Source organism: Aquarana catesbeiana, linkage group LG01 (assembly GCF_042186555.1).
Source record: "Aquarana catesbeiana isolate 2022-GZ linkage group LG01, ASM4218655v1, whole genome shotgun sequence".
Lineage (NCBI taxonomy): Eukaryota > Metazoa > Chordata > Amphibia > Anura > Ranidae > Aquarana > Aquarana catesbeiana.
Genome location: NC_133324.1, coordinates 168,484,258 through 168,505,192, shown reverse-complemented (window position 1 = coordinate 168,505,192; position 20,935 = coordinate 168,484,258). Strand labels below are relative to the sequence as shown.

Sequence of the window (20,935 nt, the reverse complement as noted above, 5' to 3'; positions counted from 1 at the left end):
CTTTTTTTTTTTTACCACTACTATTCCTTTATATTGGCTTTTGGAATTTACAAATACAGCAATTTAGAAATCAGATGAAAGGTTTAGTGCTGGAAAACACTTGATAGATAAAAAGTGCATTTTATATACAAATATATAGATCAGACCAAAATGAGGGACAAATGAGGAGGAATAAGGGACAGAGGGACATTGCTCCAAATCAGGGACAGTCCCTCAAAATCAGGGACGGTTGGGAGCTATGCATCTACATGTTTATGTAACAAGATTTTAAAAAAGACTTCAAAAGGCTTGGTAAACTATCATTTTTCCCCTATTTTTTTGGTCTGAGCAGGCACAAATCTGCACAATCGGACTGCTTCTCTCTGATAAGTGTCTATAAAGACACTCTCCAGAGGGAGACTGAGCCTGGAGAAGCTGCATAGCTGAGCAGAGGGAAGGAGGAAGCTTGTAGGTTCCCTGTGAAGAAGGATTGACGTTCACCATCTGGAACAGGCAGTAGGTGGCGCTGTGCTGTTGCGCTACCTGCTCTTCTCTCCTGCCCCAGCAATCACTTCCTGATTACAGGAAAGAGAGGAAAAAAGCAATACAGTGAGCTGCACCATCCTACACAATGTCAGGTGCAAGTTGTTGCTGTGCAATATGAACCTAATATCCCGGGACCTCTGTTTATTAAAGACTGATGGGCATGCTAAACATGGATTTTTTAACCTGAAATATGAAAAAGAAACAAATGGGAATTAGATCTTGCTATAGACAACACTTTCACTTTTTTGCAAATCTAACCCACTGGAGATAAAAGGATTAAATGTAGCTTACCAGGGCAATATGAATCTTTGTAAATATACTCCAGAAAAGCAAGGAACGTGTCTTTGGACATGTCGTGAATAGGAATAACAACTTGATTTGCTTCAGAGTAACTTCCACTGAACATGGCAGACATGACATCACAGCGAGCCACCAGCACTGCTCGATGTGCTGGGATCTTTGAGTCTAACATAAAAGATAAATACAGGTTATTGTTTAAATGTTCATATAAATCATACTATTATCCTAGAATACTATACACTCTACCTCATACACATGATGATGTTTACTGGTACCTGTGTCTTTATACCTGAAGCATGATCATGATGGCTCTTTTAATTTTACAGTTAGAATATCAAGAGCATGAACCACATAGCATAAGCCTGAAAAAATCCTTTATTTTAAACTGTAAAAGAAGCACTCCCATTTGGTGGTGCTATAACAGCTCTTCGGCTCTTGAATAACAACATGCAAAACTGCCATTATTCTCCACCAAGGGAGAATGTGCCTGAACTTCCTGGTTGTACCTAACATCACAAAGCCCACCCACTTTGCAACCTATTTCAATGGACTTCCTCAAATGCGTGGAGTGGGTGGGCTTTGCGAGTTTGCCAACATGTCCTTGAAGCCTAAATTTCGCTAAGATCAAAAACATAAAAAAATCAGCACAAGGGACATAACTTACAGTTAGTATGATGTGTCCCTTGTGCTGATTTTTCTACTTTTAGAAGAAATCTTCTTCCATCCCTTGAATGACATGGGATCTCTGGCTGGGGGTTGGTAAGATAATTAATAGAGAATAAAGCAAAAGCAGTAACTGCATTTTTTTAGGAGTTGAATCCTTCTCACAGAATAAACTTACAAACACATGGGTAGTTGCACCCCTTCTTGATACATGTGCGTGTACTCTATTATATTCCATTATTTTTGTCCTCCCTGCACAGTATATTAGTGCATTCACAAACAAAAGATTCCATTCTTTATTGGTATCTCCATATAGTGTCTAAATGTATCTATCTACAGTATATGGGGGGTGTATTTCTGGAGGGCTGTGAAGATGTGGCTGCTGTTTTTACCATTGTGTATGGCTTTTAAGGGGATTGTACCACAATTCGTTTTTAACATGATGATATAATAAAATGATTGCTTTTATTTATTCATGTGGTTGTATGTTTATTCTGTGAGAAGGATTCAACACCTAAAAAATCCTGTTTTTGCTTTTGCTTTATTCTCTACGCATTTTCCCAGACTGTGGTGTTGAATAATACAACTGAACCTATTATTGATCTTTTTTAAGATGACTGATATAGCTTCACTTTCTCCATTCATAGATCCTGTGTCATTCATTGAAGCTGTAATACAGCTTCTATAAAGTGCGGATCAGGCAGGGAAGGGCGGACATGATCAAGCTCTCTTCATGAGAGCTCCTGACAGCCCTTTAGTTGTAATAACCCCTGCAGCACCAGAAGATTACATAAATTGGGGGAAGGGGGCAAGGACGGAGGACAATTTCTCCTAGAAGAAGAATCATCACTAGGGATGCATATTATACAAATTGTAGTTGATGCCCTTTGTGCTGATATTAATGTTTTTGATTTTAGCTAAAGTTAGGCTTTACAATGGCTCAAAATTTTATATAACTTCAAAATATTGGTGAATGGCATGGTCTCCTCTATATTTCCAGTAACTAGATGAGATGGATAATGTTTATGGCATCCAAACTAGTTCAAAATCTGACACAATCAGGATGTGCTTACAGTATATGCGTACAAGAAAACGAATGAAGCCACCACATCCATCATAACAAACTGCAATATATTACATTTTTGTTTTTGGGTTTAGATGCACTTTAACAAGTGGACTTATTTATATTTTGTTCACCAGCTTAGCCAACTTGTCTAAAGAAAATGGGTCCATGACCATCCACTTAATTCCTCTGATGCCTTCAGCATCAGTGGTTACCCCATATTTATATATTTTTATATGTGAAGTCCTGTTTACAAAAGCCCTGTTCATAAAAATGCATTAGAATCAGTAGGATGCAAGTTGGGACGCATATCGTCAATCAAAATGTTTTTTTTTTTTTACCTAAATTACTTTACTTATTTAGAGTGCTTCCTATTAAAATTTCTTCCCATATTCTACAATCAATTCAAAACATGATATTTTCCTTTATACGGCAAAACCATAAACCTTGAATAAATAGAGAAACTCTTTTCCAGAAAAATAATGGAGGTCTGGCTGTTCCAAATAATTCTGCTTATTACTCAGCAGCTCAAGTTGCCCAACTTACAGGTTACCATAACTATTCAGATCCTCCTCTCTGGATTTCCATAGAGGCCTCCCAGCTGGACCCTATATCCGTTGATACTATTCTTTGGATTCCTAAAAAATTTCGGAAGTCTATTGATAACCCCCATTGTCAAACATTCCTTATCAATATGGGATGCATACAAATTTAGAGGAAACCTAATGTCCTCTTATGTTCCACTATTACCAGTTATATGTAAACCAATGTTTCTGCCAGGATTCTATGAACCCCTCCAATTCAAATGGTGGACTTCTAAAAATATTTATAAAGTATATGATCTGATATCTTCCACTGGAGTATTGAGTTTTTCCTCCATGAAACAAACACACAACTTACCTCAAGAAATTTCTAGGTACCTTCAAATTAAACATTTCCTAATCCAAACTATAGGATCATCTTCAAGTCTAAATATCCTCACTCTTTCTGTAAACATGAGCCTACTACTAAAGGGCTTCTCTCAATGATATATTCATCTATGCTTGAAAAACAGACACCTCTATCTCATTCATACATGACTAAATGGAAAGCGATCTTGGTGAACCTATAGCAGAAAAACATTGGGTTGAAATTTGGTACACTACGTCCCACTGTTCTACCAACACAGCAGCAGTATAGCTAAATTGCTCATGAGATCATATTTCGTTCCCCAACGCTTAGCAAAATTTAAACCAACAGCTTTAGGGGGTTGCTTGAGCACTGGTATCCTCTTACATATATGGTGGGATTGTCCTAGAATAAAGCAATTTTGTACTAACATATACTAAATAATTTTTACCATGTTTGGAAAACAGCTTTCCAAGAACCCACTAGAAGCCTTACTTATCAGAGGTCCGCCCACTGCTGCAAAAATTAAAAGCCAGCAGTTGCACATACTGCAGCTGCTGACTTTTAATAATCGAACACTTACCTGTCCTGGAGTCCAGCGATGTCAGCGATGTGTTTCCATCAGCTTTCGGGTGCATGCCGCTTCCATTGTGAGTAAGGGAACCCGGCAGTGTAGCCTTACGGCTTCATGCCAGGAACCCTACTGCGCATGTGCGAGGCTCCACTCCACTCCTCTCTCCTACTGGCCCAGGGGCTGGGGAAGGAGGAGGGAGCCTGAGCAATGACGCAAATACGTGCGGTATCCTGTCCCCCCTCCCCCCAAAAGGTGCCAAATGTGGCACCGGAGGGGGGGGGGAAGGAGCACAACGAGAGGAAGTTCCACTTTTGGGTGGAACTCTGCTTTAATCTCAAACCAAAAAATGTCACAAATATTCAATTCTGCCTCTTAACATTCTTATTCACTGCTACCAAACAAACTTTGTCAAAAGCTTGGTGGTCTTCTACACTGAATTCCTCATCAGTTAAAAATAAAATGAATTGGTATATTTCTATCAAAAAACTTACTGCTATTCTTTGTGATGATTTACACAAATTTGAGAAAATATGGTCTCCCTGGGTTACATCCTGCTTACCTCAAAATTTTACACCTGTGATGTACTCTTAAAAACGCTTGTACATATGCTGATCAATTTTTCTCATTCTGATATTTTCTTCCCATTCCACCCCCCCTCCTTTTTTTTTCTCTCTCCTTTTAACTGTTAACTGTTACTTTATTCCTATATACTGTTATTTATTGTGTACATTGTTATAATTTCTATTCTTAAAATGAATACAAAATATTTATGAAAAAAAAAAATTATCAGGATGCATGTAGTACTGAATTAGATCATCTTACTACTGTCTGTTTTACATTGATATAGAGTGCCCCTCCTTGTTTTACATTGTACTTTATCATCACTGGTGATACAAAGAACAGATTGTGAAACAGAAACAGAGAGATAGGGAGTAACTGTGAAGTAAATGTAGACCTTCCTATGCATCTACAGAATCACTCTACCTACTATCTGCTGAGGTGATTTAAGATGTGTAACTACCTGTAACTACCGTGTTTCCCGGAAAATAAGCCTGGGTCTTATATTCATTTTGGCAACCAAAAACACAGTAGAGCTTAATTTTGGTGTAGGGCTTGTCATTTAATGTGCTGTCTTCTTGCCCCCACTCCCTCCGTGCCTGGCAGGAATCCCCAGTGTGAAGTGAAGTAAAAGTGGTTGTAAACTGCAAGAATCCTCTCTAATACAGTAGAATATAATGAAAAAGGTGTGTGTTTCTGTAACCAATTGTGTCACATAGCTTCTTACAGCACCGCTCGGTGCTTCCACAGCCTGCTGGAGCTCTCTTCCATGATCAGAGCATTGCAGAGGGAGGGGGGCCGAGATCCCCCGCTGACAGGCAGTAGAAGAGAAGATCAGCTGAGCGCCCCTTGGCGCTTCCATAGCCCGCCGCGATCCAGCATTGCAGAGGGATGTGGGCCAAGATCCCCCACTGACAAGCAGGAGAAAAGGAGATTAGCTGAGCACCCCTTGGCGCTTCAATAGCCCGCCGCGATCTGAACATTGCAGGGGGGGGCAAGATCCCCCGCTGACAGCTGACAGGAAGGGGAAGAGGAGGAGTTAAAAAAGAAACACATACACTAGGGCTTATTTTTGGGGTAGGGCTTATATTGCAGCCCTCCTGGAAAAATCAGGGTAGGTCTTATTTTCAGGGTAGGTCTTACTTTCGGGGAAACATGGTAAGTGCAATAGGTAGATAATGAATCAAAGAGCTCCGGATGGCCACACTGCCGTGAGAAAAAGCACCTTTATTTCATTAAAATGTTGCAGATCACATCAAAGTGGATATATAGGACAAAAAGCAGCTAACGCGTTTCACATCAATGGATGCTTACTCATAGTGCAATAGGCTCCCTAGCAAAACCAAACTATCCCAAAAGCAATTCTTCAGGTGGTACTATACTATATACTTCTGAATATTATTTGTTTTTATAGTACTTATATAAAGGTTACCAAGTTGTTTAAGAATAATTTTATCCCGATGCAATTACTGTCTACTTAAATCATTGTATATCCATAGTAGCTGCATGGTCTACTTTGGCTGTAGTTACACTCTTCCTTATCAAAACCTCAGCACTGAGGCTTGCAATGTTCTGGGAAAGATTGCATGCCCTGGGTTGTGCCAGGAAAAGCTTATCTCCATTGCCCTTTAGGGGTGTTACCTAATGCATATGAATTTAATCAGACCAGTGTTCCTTTGCAAGAACATATATCTTTCTAATATTTAAATACCACAAGGAAACCGACAATTCCCACTGCAGAGAAGAATATTTATGGCCAACATGACTTCAATAGAATAAACATGGAATATACTGCACATGGTGCTACACAGAAGTTGCACAGTACCTTGTACTTGGAAGATCACATCCGCCAATAATGGATTGTTAAAAAACTGTCCAAGAGACTCACACATCTGAAGTGGATTCTTACAGTGTAGAAAAGATTCATCTGTTAAAGTTCTTACCTATAAAAAAGGAATATAGTACCCTTTTCATAACTCTGTAGAGTGGTGGCCACTCAGAGATAAATATAAATGTAGTTATAACTTAACAAAAAAAAAAAAAAAAGAAAAATATTACCCATAGGGAAACAATATATGGGTTGGGGTCAATTTATTTGTTTTCAGGTTTGTTTTTTTGGTTTGTAAGGTTTTAAAATTGAGGATTCATATCTTTCTTTACTATAGCTATACAATCTTTGTCTTACAAAACTTTTGCTTTTTTTTTGTGGATGTGATTTAACCAAAATCAATGCATAGTGCATTCTAACATGCATGACTGTTGTTCTGCTGGCCAATGCAGAATCTAGGTGATTTTAGTATATGGATGGCGTTAGCCAATGGGTTAAAGTTAATGTCCAGCTGTCCATCTATGCCATCACAAGTCATAAACACAGAAGGAGCCTAAATAGGAGAGTTACAACTGCATCAACTTAATGCCATCTTTAGGATCAAATGTAGAATTGCTGAGTGATAATGTAAAGTGAATGTCTAGTAAAGATCTGCAGGCATTTCTTCATTCACTAGATCAAGATCTACTGTTTCCAGATATCAATCAAGTTTCTCAGCAGTTATAAAAAAAATCTGTCTGTTAAGGCCTCATGCACACTGCCGTTTTGGGTGTCAGAATTTTTTTTTTTTTTAAACTGCCTCTAAACTCCCCTGCATGTTATCCTATGTGTTAATGCACACCTAGGCTTTTAGCAGCATTTTTTGCCAGGAGAGTTTAGTGGCAGAAAAAAACCCCTCTGCCAGCGCCTTCTGGAGCAGCAGCGTTTTGGCAGAAAAAGTGCTGACAGCTCCTAAACTCTCTTAAAGCTGGTTCCCAGCATTTAGCAGAGTTTTTTTTTGTCCCCCGGTGTAGATACATCCTCAATCACAACACCCACTGCCACCGCCCACCCGAAAAAAAAATAAAAATAAAACTCCGCTCCATAAGAAGGCTGTCTGACAGCTCCACCATCTGACAGCTCTTGAATAACTAAGGGTCAGGGAGGACTCGGTGACATGACGTCATGGGGGGGGCGCCCCTTAGTTGCTTAAGAACTGTCAGACCGTGGAGCTGTCAGATGCCAGGAGCTGAGGTTTTGTTTTGTTTTTTCGGGTCGGCAGTGGCGGCGGATGTCGTGATTGACAATAGTTCTACACCGAGGGGGGGGGGCATGTTTTTCATTTTTTTTTTAATAAAGAACTTGTCTAAAACAGTCTTTTTTTTAATGAATGAGTAGGGGTACTACTAGGGGTACCCCTACTCCTTCACATGGGGGTTGGGATCTGGGGGGCCCCCTTGTTAAAGGGGGCTTCCAGATTCTGATAAGCCCCCTGCCTGCAGAACCCCACAACCACCGGCCAGGGTTGTGGGGAAGAGGCCCTTGTCCTCATTAACATGGAAACAAGGTGCATTGGGGGGAGCCCCCCTGCCCCAAAGCAGCCTCCTAATGTTGAGGGAATGTGGCCTGGTATGGTTCAGGAGGGGGGAAGCGCTTGCTTTTCCCCCGTTCCCTGGCCTACTCGGCTTCATGCTCGGATAAGAGTCTAGTATGGATTTTGGGGGGGCCCACTCCATTTTTTTTAAATTTTGACATGGGGGTTCCCCTCAAACTCCATACCAGATCTAAGGGTCTGGCATGGATTGGGGGGACCCCACGGCGTTTAAAAAAAAAATGTTGGCATAGGGTTCCCCTTTAAAAAAAAAATTTTAATTGCCAGCAATGTTTTTTTACATTCAGCTGTCACAAGACTCATCTGTTGTTAAGGACGAGACGGCCAGCTTCCCAACCCACTCCTTAACAACCAGCTATTCACTGGCTCCTTAACGCTAATGCTAATAACGTAGCTTATACATGAGGCTAAACGCTGACAAAAAAATGCTAGAATATTAGTGTTTTTAGTCCAGCATTTCTAAAGCAGTTTTTAGCTTTAGTGTGCATGAAGCCTAAATGTTAAATAAACATAATTCAAGTTTCAAGAAATAAGGCAGGTAATAATAATAACAACAACAACAACAACAACAACAACATTAATTAAAAAAATATATATATTTTTAGAATTCAATTAGGGTATACTGTATCTAAAGCTAATATTAAAGAGAATCAAACGAAAACAATGTAATCATATTTACATTCAAAGCCATAAACAAAACAAATGTATGAAAATGCATTTTTTTTTTATCCTAAACCTCAAATTCTAAATGTGGTTATATGTATCTTGACAATTTTAAGTGCAGTGACAGATTAACAATTTTAATTGACAATATTTTAATAACTGATATTAACCACTTGCCCACTGGGCACTTAAACCCCCTTCCTGACCAAGCCAATTTTCAGCTTTCAGTGCTCTCACATTTTGAATGACAATTACTCGGTCATGGGATACTGTACCCTTTTTTTTCCACACAAAGCTTTCTTTTGGTGGTATTTAATCACCACTGAGTTTTTTTTATTTTTTGTGCTATAAATGAAAAAAAACTGAAAAGTTTGTAAAAAATGTATTTTTCTTTGTTTCGGTTATAAAGTGTTGCAAATTAGTAATTTTTCTTCATAAATTTTGGCCAAAATTTATACTGCTACATATCTTTGGTTAAAGTAACCCAAATCTGTGTATTTTATTTTAGTCCTTGTGAAAGTTATAGAGTCTACAAACTATGGTGCCAATCACTGAAAATTGATCTCACCTGATCACACCTGATGTACTGATGGCCTATCTCATTTCTTGAGGCCTCAAGTACAAATACCCCCCAAATTACCCCTTTTTGCAAAATAGACATTCCAAGGTATTTAGTAAGAGGCATTGTGAGTTTTTTGAAGTTGTCATTTGTTCCCACAATTCTTTGCAAAAATTAAGATTTTTTTTTCTTTTATTTTTATTTTTTCACAAAATTGTCATAATAACAAGTTATTTCTCACACACAGCATATGTGAACTTGCAACTACACCCCAAAATACATTCAGCTACTTCTCTTGAGTATGGTGATACCACATATGTGAGACTTTTACAGAGCCTGTCCACATACAGAGGCCCAACATGCAGGGAGCACAATCAGACGTTCTAGGAGCATAAATTACAGATATCATTTCTTGATTACCTCTTAAAATTTGAAGGCCCTGGAGCACCAGGACAGTGGAAACACCCAAAAAATGACCCCATTTTGAAAAGTAAACACCCCAACATATATTCTATGAGGCATTATGAGTCTTTTGAACATGTGATTTTTTTTCCACAAGTTTTTGGAAAATGTGGAAAGAAAATGAAAACTCATTTTTTTTTACACAAAGTTGTCAATTTATAAGCTATTTCTAACACATAGCATGTACATAGCAAAAATGACACCCCGAAATATATTCTGCTACTTGTCCCGAGTATGGCGATACTACATGTGTGGGACTTTTACAGAGCCTGGCCACATACAGAGGCCCAACATGCAGGGAGCACCATCAGGTGTTCTAGGGACATACATTTCAAATCTAATTTGACTACATATTACACTTTTGTGAGGCACTGTAGTGGCACTGATGGGCACTGTAGTGGAATGGATGTGGCACAGATGAGAACTGATGTGGCACGGATGAGTACTGCTGTGGCATGGATGTGGCATGGATGTGGCACGGATGAGAACTGATGTGGCATGGATGTGGCACAGATGAGAACTGATGTGGCATGGATATGGCACAGATGAGAACCTGAGGTGGCATGGATGTGGCACGGATGATCACTGATGTGGCATGGATGAGTACTGTAGTGGCACGCATAATCACTGATGTGCCACGGACAATCACTGATGTGGCACAGATGAGCCATGGATAAGCATGAATGAGCCATGGATGAACATGAATGAACCATGGATGAGCATTAATGAGCCATGGATGAGCATGAATGAGGATTGATGGATGAGCCATGGATGGCCATAGATCAGCGGTGTGGGCATTTCAGATCCAGCCCACATCGCTGCTGCACCGCCTCCCTCCTCTCCTCACACACTGTACCGATCGGTGTGAGGAGAGGGGAGGAGCTGAATCAGACATGCTCCAGTTTGTTGACATCTGATCACTCCGTCATTGGGCGAGGTGATCACGTGGTAAAGGGCTGCTGTCATTGGCCCTTTACCCCGATCCGTGACGTGCTGGGTCTGGAAGACCTGACAGTCAGGGACATTACCAGGTGCGGGCCCTGGGAGGCGCATGGGACCGCGAATCTGGGAGAACGTCATTGTACGCCCTCCCAGAGTTATCCGACTGCACTGTAGCTGTCATTCGGCTATGGACCAGTCGGCAAGCAGGTAAGTGAAGTGACAGCTGGACAACATGGGGTTTAATAGGACAGCTAAAAATTACCTGTTCCAAATGTCACAAGTTATTATTATTATATAGGATTTATATAGCGCCAACAGTTTACGCAGCGCTTTACAATATAAAAGGGAGACAATTCAGTTACAATACAATAAAGTACAAGAGGATTAAAAGGGCCCTGCTCAGAAGAGCTTACAATCGAATAGGGAGGGGCAGGTGGTACAAAAGGTTGTAACTGTGGGAAATGAGCTGATGGAAGTGGTAAAAGATTAGTTGGAGGTGTGATAGGCTTCCCTGAAGAGATGAGTTTCCAGGGATTGCCTGAAGGCAGCTATAGTAGGAGCTAGCTAGACAGGTTGAGGTAGAGAGCTCCAGAGGATGGGAGAAGCGTTGGAATAATCCTGGAGATGAGCATGGGAGGAGGAAATGAGGAAGCTTGAGACTACGTGGTCTGGAGAGGAGCAGAGAGGATGGTTTGGGTGATATTTGGAGACAAGATTGGTGATGTAGCTCGGGGCAGAGTTATGAATGGCTTTGTATTTTGTGGTTAGTATTTTGAATTTAATTCGCTGGGTGATAGGGAGCCAGTGTAGGGATTGGAGAGGCTTTCACAGACACCGAGTGGTTAGTAAGGTGTATGAGTCTGACAGCAGCATTCATGATAGACTGAACAGGGGATAGCCTATGGAGAAGTAGGCCAATGAGAAGGGAGTTGCAATAGTCAAGGTAGGGGATAACAAGGGAGTGAATGAGGAGCTTGGTGGTTTCATTTGTTAAAAAGTGAGAGCTTTTGCCAAATACTTGGATTTGCATAATGGTTTTGCACTGATCCTTCTCTTCTCAGGTACCCCGCCGGCACTTCTGCTCCTCCCCCCTGCACAGTGCCCCCACAGCAAGTCGTTGCTACAGGGGCACTAATGCGTGTTTACCCCCAGCACCCTTCTGTGTGTCCTTAAGACACACAGAGCATGGCTCAGCCCTGCCCCCTCCTCACTGACTGTGATTGAAAGTGGGGGGAGCCAATGGCTCTAGCTGCTGTGTCTGAGCCAATGAGGAAGGTAAAAGAACCAGGAGAGCCGCTGCTCTCCTGCACATCACTGGATCGAGATTGGGGCTCAGGTAAGTTAAAGGGGAGGCTGGGAGGGTGCTGCACACAGAAGGTTTTTTACCTTCATGCATAGAATGCAAAGGTAAAAAACCTGCAGTCTTTAGAACTACTTTAAGGTCATTACACACCCTTTATGTCTGGAGGGAAAAAAATGTAACCTCTAAAAACGAAAAGACTTCTTCACAGTAAAAACTGCCTCAAGAATTAGTCCTGGCAAGCTCAGTAGATTTTGTTTTAAAAAAGAGCTGAATGCATTCCTAAACAAATGAATGTATTCATTTAATTTCAGAATTATTACTGAAATCCTTTTGTTGTACAGAGCAGAGAGGAGTGTTACAAAAAAGATCTGTCCTTAGTGTCAAGTGCTCTAGATCAGGGGTGCCAAACTCAATTTGATCTTGGGATGCATCAGCATTATGTTTGCCCTCAAAGGGACGGTTGTATCTGTAAAACTAGGTGTCTAGAACACCCCACCCTCCCTTACATCAGATGTCAATAGTCCCTCCCCTATATCACAGTGCACCCCCTTTATGTTGTGCTGCTGCCGGGAAGAAGCTGGGGTCAGAGCTGGGAAGCAGATACTGTACCTGAGTTAGCAGCCCCAGCAGACTCAGGGTCTGACTCTATGATATTCTTTTCCCCTACTTTCCTTGCAGCTCCATAAAAGTTTATGTAGGGAGGTGAAGGGAGGGGTGGAGATCCTGGGTCAGTATAGACAGCAATTTGACACGCATAGAAAAGTATAGGGCTATGGCATGCAAGGGGGACAAAGAAGGAGCCAAAAGACCACAGTAAGAAACAAAATCACGAAGAGTAGATTACGGAGAAGACGGATTAGGGATAAGATTGATACAGTTTCATGTCACTTTAAGTTGGTGATGGGGTGTCTTTAAAGGTTGTAGCAAATGTAAATAATTACCAAAATGTGTGAAACCTACACAAAAAGAATATAATTTTTAGGATTTCTAAGTACAGCCAGGTGTGTGTGTGGAATAGTCCCATGCCTCTTTGGAGGACAAGAAGTGTCCTCTTACAATGCTTTTTCCACATCTTCCTTTTAGATTACAATGAGGGCAGAATGAGGACATATTGTATAGCCATTTTTTTCTACAAAAGTTAAATGCATGCACAGTTTTTCCTTCGCCTATGCAGGATTCTGCCAATTAAGGCTGAATGAGGACCTATACATGTCTTTTGTGAATTGCTGCAATTAGGAAATAAAAAATGATATACATTATATCACCAGTTATACCCATTGTATATACTTAAAGAGGGCTTACAATCTTTTTTAGCAGGAGCAATGTATTTATTTTCTACAAAGTTTTATGTGCATCCTTTCCTTCATGATACACTGTTGCTGTACAAGAGAGTACCCTAATGAAATAGTAAAAACTAGCGATTTCTTATCCAGACACTGAGCAAGATAAAAATCGGAATATAAAAGAGAAGCATTTCTAGAAGAACATTTTTTTTTTTAATTTCTTCCAGGTCTTTTTGGTGCCATCTCAATCTTAATGAAAAGAGGAAGCCATTGAAATGATCAGATAATACATACCAGGCTAGGTTTCTTAAGCACACATTGTACTAGGTGACAGACATGTTCGACTTTTTCTCCATTTTTCAGTTTTTCTTTAATCTGTTGTTCCAGCAGTTCCCACTTAGATGCACCTTTATTAAGAAAATAGAGTTGAAGATACTGCAAATCAGTTTGAAAAGTTGATTTGTTAATATTCAGACAGTGACAGTGAGGATCTTGGGATGGATTTCACTGTGTCAAGTGCCTTATCTATTAATGCTTCTTTGTAGCCTCGAGCTCTGAATCTGAGTGCCATAGCATTGGCCTCAGATTCAAAGACTTTTGGGGAGCTACATAGACGTTTCAATCTCAGGAACTGGCCATATGGTATCCCTCTAATTGTGTGGCTAGGATGTGCAGAATCCGCCCTGAGTAAAGTGTTACCACTAAGAGGTTTTCTGTACAGGCTGGATTGAATTATGCCTTCAGCCCCCACTAGTTTAACATCGAGAAAATCGATAGATGTGGCTTGCAGATTGCCTGTAAACTTTAAGTTAAGCGAATTATCGTTGAAATATGCATGCCAGATGCTTAGATCTGCCTCTCCATCTGATGTGATAAACAGCAGGTCGTCTATGAAACGACAGAAAAAAACTGTGTCTTTGCGGCGGGGACTATCCGGTCCAAAGATGCGGGACCTCTCCCACCAGCCCATATAAAGATTGGCCAGTGAGGGCGAAAATTTCGCTCCCATAGAGGCCCCGCACCTTTGGAGGTAATAGTCCCCGTCAAACATAAAAAAATTGTGTGTTAAAAGATACTCTAGAGCCTGTACAATGAATTCCTGAAGAACCAAAGAGAACCTGCCTGTTTTCTGAGAAAATAAGAAACCGCCTGGATCCCCAGATGGTGTGGGATGCTAGAATATAAGCTGGTGACATCACAGCTAATCCGTCTAAAATTGTCCTCCCATTTAATGTCTTGAAGTTTGTTCAACAGGTCATTAGTGTCTTTTATATAACCAGGGAGGCTGGTTGTTAGGGGTTGTAGATGGGAATCTATCCATTCCCCTAAATGCTCATTTAAAGAGCCTATACCCACCACTATAGGTTGTCCTGTAAGGGGATCCAGCCCCTTATGGATTTTTGGTAAATGATGGAACACTGGTGTTATAGGGCATTCTGGAATAAGGGACTCTTTCTTTTTAGGAGTGAATCTATCTATAAGGGTTGAGAGTGTTTTCTTAAAAGGGACTGTGGGGTTAGAAGACAGCCTCTGATATGTGTGTGTATCAGATAGTTGGTGCAAAGCCTCTCTTTTGTAAACTTCTGCATCTAAGACTGCTACCATACCCCCTTTATCTGCATTCCTGATGACAATCTGATCATCTGTGGAGAGATTTTTAAGAGCTTGTCTCTTCTTGGTGGTCAGATTGTCTTGTGTCAACCTCCTTTTGTTACAGCTGCGAGCCAGGTGCACTAGATCTCCTTCCACCATTTTTTGAAATAAATCTAGATCCTTCCCTCTGGCAGCCACCGGATAAAAATCTGATCTACCCTTAGAGACCTCGATATGTACATCGGTGGGATCCAGAGGGAACGGATCTGATTCATGCGCCAAATCGGTCAAGTCCTGCAAAGCACAGTTATCAATAAATGACATAGGTGAAGGCGAAAACTCACCTGTATTGCAGCTGTCTACAGACCCATTAGACTCGTTCGATGGACAATCAAAAAAATGTTTTCTGAGAGTTAAAGTCCTTGAAAATTTATTAATGTCCAAAATTGTTTCAAAAAGATTGAAATGTCTGCTGGGACAGAAGTTCAAACCCTTTGCCAAAAGGCTAACCTCTTCTGTGCTCAGTTGTTTTTTGGACAGATTGATCACACTATGCTTCACTTCTTTGTCTTCTCCCGCAGCGTATAGCGTGCGTTGTTTGTGGTATTTATGCTTCCTGCCCCCTCTTCTTGTCTTTATGTGAGCCATATGGACTAGTTCCGTGGGATCGCAAAAAAAAGTAAAAAGTAAAGTGAAAGACATTATGTGGAGGGATGTGTGTGAAAAACTATCGTGTCCAGAGTGTACATATATATGTATTTATATAAGTTATAGATAACTTCTACCCAAAGGAGAGAAATTGTAAAGAGAGGATTTTTCAGGGAAGGTGGACCCGAAATAAATTATCATGTGTACGGTGCATGTATATCTATCGTGAAGTGTTTAAATGTTAAATGCATGTCCATATGGTGTAAAAATACCGATACCGATTTAACTTCACTTACAATATTTGCAGAAAAAGATACACTTGTGAGGATATGGTAAACGAATTAAACATGCATATTTAAAAAGTATATAATGATAATGAATACCGGGTGGACTGAAAAATATGTGTAATAAGAGATCCTGGCTACACAAAAATGTGTGTGAAGAAGTTCCAAGCAAAGACAAAATGAGTACTATAATGGATACTCATATTTTATCGGAAAAACCCGATCGATTGTGTTAAGGCATATAACGGTCGGTGCATGTATAAATGTCCGACACTCAAATTCCACGTATATGGTCTTCAATTCTCAAGCACACGATCTAAAAACAAAGACATTAAACATATCATGTGTTAACGGTCCCACGGTGCCAATCCACATGTGCGTACATCTAGACCATTCCATATGACATAAAGTACGCTTGACCTTACTAAGGATCAGGGTCAAAAGTTGAAAAGTTGATTTGTTAATATTCAGGTGACATGGTTTCTTACTGCTATGGAAATTTGAAATTCAGCTAACCTGTGCTAGTTATAAAACGACTAAAGCTAAAGACAGTGGCCATTATGACAATAGACACTATAATGTGGCAGCTTATCCCAACACCAGAGCTTCCCAATATACAATGACATCCATGCAGAGAGTTGTAGACTCACGCAACGTGACCTACTCTATGTGACCTTCACCAGGCCTTAGCATTATCATGTCCTAGAATCGGCCTGTCTAAAAACTGTCTTTCAGAAACGGGTACAGTAAAGAGGATTTTCCTAAACACACCATGCATTAACACACATTGTGTTAATGCAGCCCATTAATTTGAGCTACCAACGCCCCACTACAGATCTGAAACCATGACAATGAGCATTGATACCCTGGTGTGTCCAGTATCCACTAGTTTAGTGCATTGTGGTGCCATTCAAAATGGATGGCACCCCAACCAGGCCACATAGGCACAGTTAAACTGAAAGCAGAAATATGTGTCAAATCAAAGCATATTTGTGAAACTGTTCATAAGGTAAGGTCAGACACCTTATGAAAGGAGATCATGGTTTAGTAATTTTATAGCTAGTACAGCTATAGTTCATTTTAGGTGAGACACTCCTTACTAAAGGGGCACATGATACAGCTTTCTCAGAATGCTAAAAGGACAACAGTTGATTATAATGAAGGCAGACCCTCCCATTCAGGAATTAATCATGAAGGACACGATGAAACAAACAGCAATTTCTTCAAAACAGAAACATGTAGGAATCTGCAACAATGTTCTTTACCCACCCAAAAAGTGTCCTTTTCTCAACAGAAGTGAAGTTTCACTTTAAAGAAGAACTTTTTTTTGATATACAAAACTTAATGCTGAATTATATTATCCCAGTGTAAATGTGACCCCAGGCTTATTTACTATAAATGCTATTTGCATGTGGCATGGCTGTTATTACCTCTCTCTGGTCTTGCTTGCTCGCAATACACAATAAAATAATAATGACATGTAAGCATGCAGAACTAGAGTTTCTTGATAAACTATGTCATGTGTTTTTTTTTTAAAGCTAACTATCGGAGCAGGTATAAAAAAATTAGATGCATCTTCAGTGTTTAAGGTTAGCTTCCAGGAAAAGCAAATATTGTCTAACTACAGTACAAGAGGCATGTGTATTTTTTTTTGAATCTCCAGATTTTTGCAGTAAAATGAAATGCAACTTTGCCTCTGTGCAGGAGGCAGTCATCGCTATAAAGACTAATCACTGCTGCTCCCTTTCCTTGTGCAGGGTGACTGGTCTTGTCTTCACTTTTCTGCATGTGGCCTGTAGATGGCAGGGCCTGCAGGGCCTCTCCCATAGCTCTGCTCTCTGCAAAGGCATTGGGCAGCACAGTGATGATGTCACTGCTATTTTAATATCTGGGTTTCCAAAAGTATTTGGTGCACACAACGTAGATTTATATCTTGTGTGTTTTTTGAGGAATATATTTTAATTGATATGTTTTATATATATTTAAAGTTTTTTGTTACAAGAGTTCAGCTCTAAGCCTACTCAGAGGGCACCAGTCTAAACTGACTCTACAATTTAAATAGTGTTCTCCTTCAAAAGTATAACACTAATGCCCTGTACACACGATCGGACATTGATCGGACATTCCGACAACAAATCCATACATTTTTTGGCTCAAACTTGTTTTGCACACACACGGTTGCACAAAGTTGTCGGAAAATCCGATCGTTCTGAATGCGGTGACGTAGAACACGTACGTTGGGACTATAAACGGGGCAGTAGCCAATAGCTTTCATCTCTTCTGAGCATGCGTGGCACTTTGTGCGTCGGATTTGTGTACACACGATCGGAATTTAACTGATCGGATTTTGTTGTCGGAAAATTTTTATAGCCTGCTCTCAAACTTTGTATGTCGGAAAGTCTGACGGAAAAAGTCCGATGGAACTCACACACGATCGGAATTTCCGACAACACAATCCGATCGCACTTTTTCCGTCAGAAAATCCGACCGTGTGTACAGGGCATAAGCCTCTCTTATTTTTTTTTAAATATAAATTCCCATAGTCAGATACAGGATTCATTGGAAAGAGAGGGCTGGCAAGGTGTGAAAGGAAACTATTGTATGTTCCAATAATGACTGCTACTATTGGCACACTAAAAGGTCCTCTTTAATCACATACAGTATAATCTAAATACAGGTGTCTGATAACAGAATCCATACCTGTATAGTGGTATACTTTAGACCACTGAACCATGTCAATAGATTTCAAGAAATGAAAAAATACCTGCAACAGCTATTATGTATTATTGTAGTGAAAATATGAATACATAAGGGGTTATTTACGAAAATGAAATCCACTTTGCACTACAAGTGCAAACTACAAGTGCAAAGTGCACTTGAAATTGCACTGAAAGTGCACTTGGAAGTGCAGTCGCTGTAGATCCAACGGGGACATGCAAGGAAAATAAAAAACAGCACTTTAGCTTGCACATGATTGGATAATAAAGTCAGCAGAGGTTCCCCTCATTTCAGATCTACCCCTCAGATTTTCAGCGACTGCACTTCCAAGTGCACTTTCAGTGCAATTTCAAGTGCACTTTGCACTTGTAGTTTGCACTTGCAGTGCAAAGTGGATTTGCCTTTCGTAAATAACCCCCATAGTATTTTATTATATTCATGTGACAACACTGAAGAAATTACACTTTGCTACAATTTAAAGTAGTGAGTGTATAACTTGTATAACAGTATCAATTTGCTGTCCCCTCAAAATAACTCAACACACAATCATTAATGTCTAAACCACTGGCAACAAAAGTGAGTACACCTCTAAGTAAAAATGTCCAAATTGGGCCCAATTAGCCATTTTCCCTCCCAGGTGTGATGTGACGTGTTAGTGTTACAAGGTCTCAGGTGTGAATGGGGAGCAGGTGTGTTAAATTTGGTGTTATTGCTCTCATTCTCTCATACTGTTCACTGAAAGTTCAACATGGCACCTGATGGCAAAGAACTCTCTGAGGATCTGAAAAAAAAAATGTTTGCTCTACATAAAGATGGCCTAGGCTATAAGAAGATTGCCAAGACCCTGAAACTGAGCTGCAGCATGGTGACCAAGACCATACAGCGGTTTAACAGGACAGGTTCCACTCAGAATGGGCCTCGCCATGGTCGACCAAAGAAGTTGAGTGCACATGCTCAGTGTCATATACAGAGATTGTCTTTGGGAAATAGACGTATGAGTGCTACCAGCATTGCTGCAGAGGTTGAAGGGGTGGGGGGGTCAGCCTGTCAGTGCTCAGACCATACACCGCACTCTACAGCTGTCATCCCAGAAGGAAGCCTCTTCTAAACCATTCTGCTGAAGACAAGCAGACTAAGGACATGGATTACTGGAACCATGTCCTGTGGTCTGATGAGACTAAGATGAACTTATTTGATTCAGAAGGTGTCAAGCGTGTGGTGACAACCAGGTGAGGAGTACAAAGACAAGTGTGTCTTGCCTGCAGTCAAGCATGGTGGTGGGAGTGTCATGGTCTGGGGCTGCATGAGTGCTGCCGGCACTGGGGAGCTACAGTTCATTGAGGGAACCATGAATGCCAACATGTACTGTGACATACTGAAGCAGAGCATGATCCCCTCCCTTCGGAGACTGGGCGGCAGGGCAGTATTCCAACATGATAACGACCCCAAACATCGTCTCTAACATCCACCAGCTCCGTGATGTCGTCATAGAGGAGTGGAAGAGGACTCCAGTTGCAACCTGTGAAGTTCTGGTGAACTCCATGCTCAAGAGGGTTTAGGCAGTTCCGGAAAAATAGGATTTTTTAAAACAGCTTACCTGTAAAATCCTTTTCTTTCGATGGACATCACGGGACACAGAGCCTCAGTAATTACTGATGGGTTATATCACTGGTGACTGGACACTGGCACACCCTAACCAGGAAGTTCAACCACCTATATAATCCCTCCCCCTTGCAGGGATACCTCAGTTTTGTAGCCAAGCAATATAGTGTATTAGAAGAGGGGCGGGACCTCTGTGTCCCGTGATGTCCATCGAAAGAAAAGGATTTTACAGGTAAGCGGTTTTTAAAAATCCTATTTTCTTTCTCGAACATCACGGGACACAGAGCCTCAGTAATTACTGATGGGATGCCCCAGAGCAATGCTATCTGAGGGGAGGGGAACCACAACCAAGTAGGGTGCAATCAGACCTGAGGAATGTGCCCTGATCTGAAACGGAGGAATCTTCTGTTTCAAACCGTAAGCTTGAATGATCAATTGTCGAATCCATGTAGAAATGGTAGCTTTTGATGCTGCTTGTCCTCTACTGGGACCATCTGGCAGCACAAACAAAACATCCATTTTGTGAATCTGAGCAGTCGCTTCCAGATAGGCCTTAACTGCTCTCACTACATCCAAAGAATGTAGTGATCTTTCTTCCGGAGAACAGGGATCTGGAAAAAAAGAAGGTAGAACAATGTCTTGGTTTAGATGAAAATCTGAAACCACCTTCGGTAAAAAACTAGGATGAGGGCGCAGTACCACTCTATCCTTGTGTACAATCAAATAAGGCTCTTTACAGGAAAGAGCTGCTAATTCTGATACTCTTCTAGCAGAAGAGATGGCCACCAGAAAGATTAACTTTCTTGTCAGCAAGACCAAAGGAATCTGACGTATTGGTTCAAAAGGCTGTTTCTGTAACACAGACAGAACCAAGTTCAAGTCCCAGGG

At 40.8% G+C, this 20,935-nt stretch overlaps 1 protein-coding gene across 1 annotated transcript in view; it reads right to left on the bottom strand.

Moving 5' to 3' along the window:
- RHOBTB3 (Rho related BTB domain containing 3) overlaps nt 1-20,935 on the bottom strand; it is an 80,051-nt gene that overhangs the window by 19,850 nt on the left and 39,266 nt on the right. Inside the window, exons 7-9 of the mRNA XM_073624531.1 lie at nt 13,497-13,609; nt 6,397-6,514; nt 817-990 (exon numbers count right to left, since the gene is read on the bottom strand). Of these exons, the coding sequence (XP_073480632.1) occupies nt 817-990; nt 6,397-6,514; nt 13,497-13,609 (405 nt within the window). The remainder of the gene's footprint in view (nt 1-816; nt 991-6,396; nt 6,515-13,496; nt 13,610-20,935) is intronic.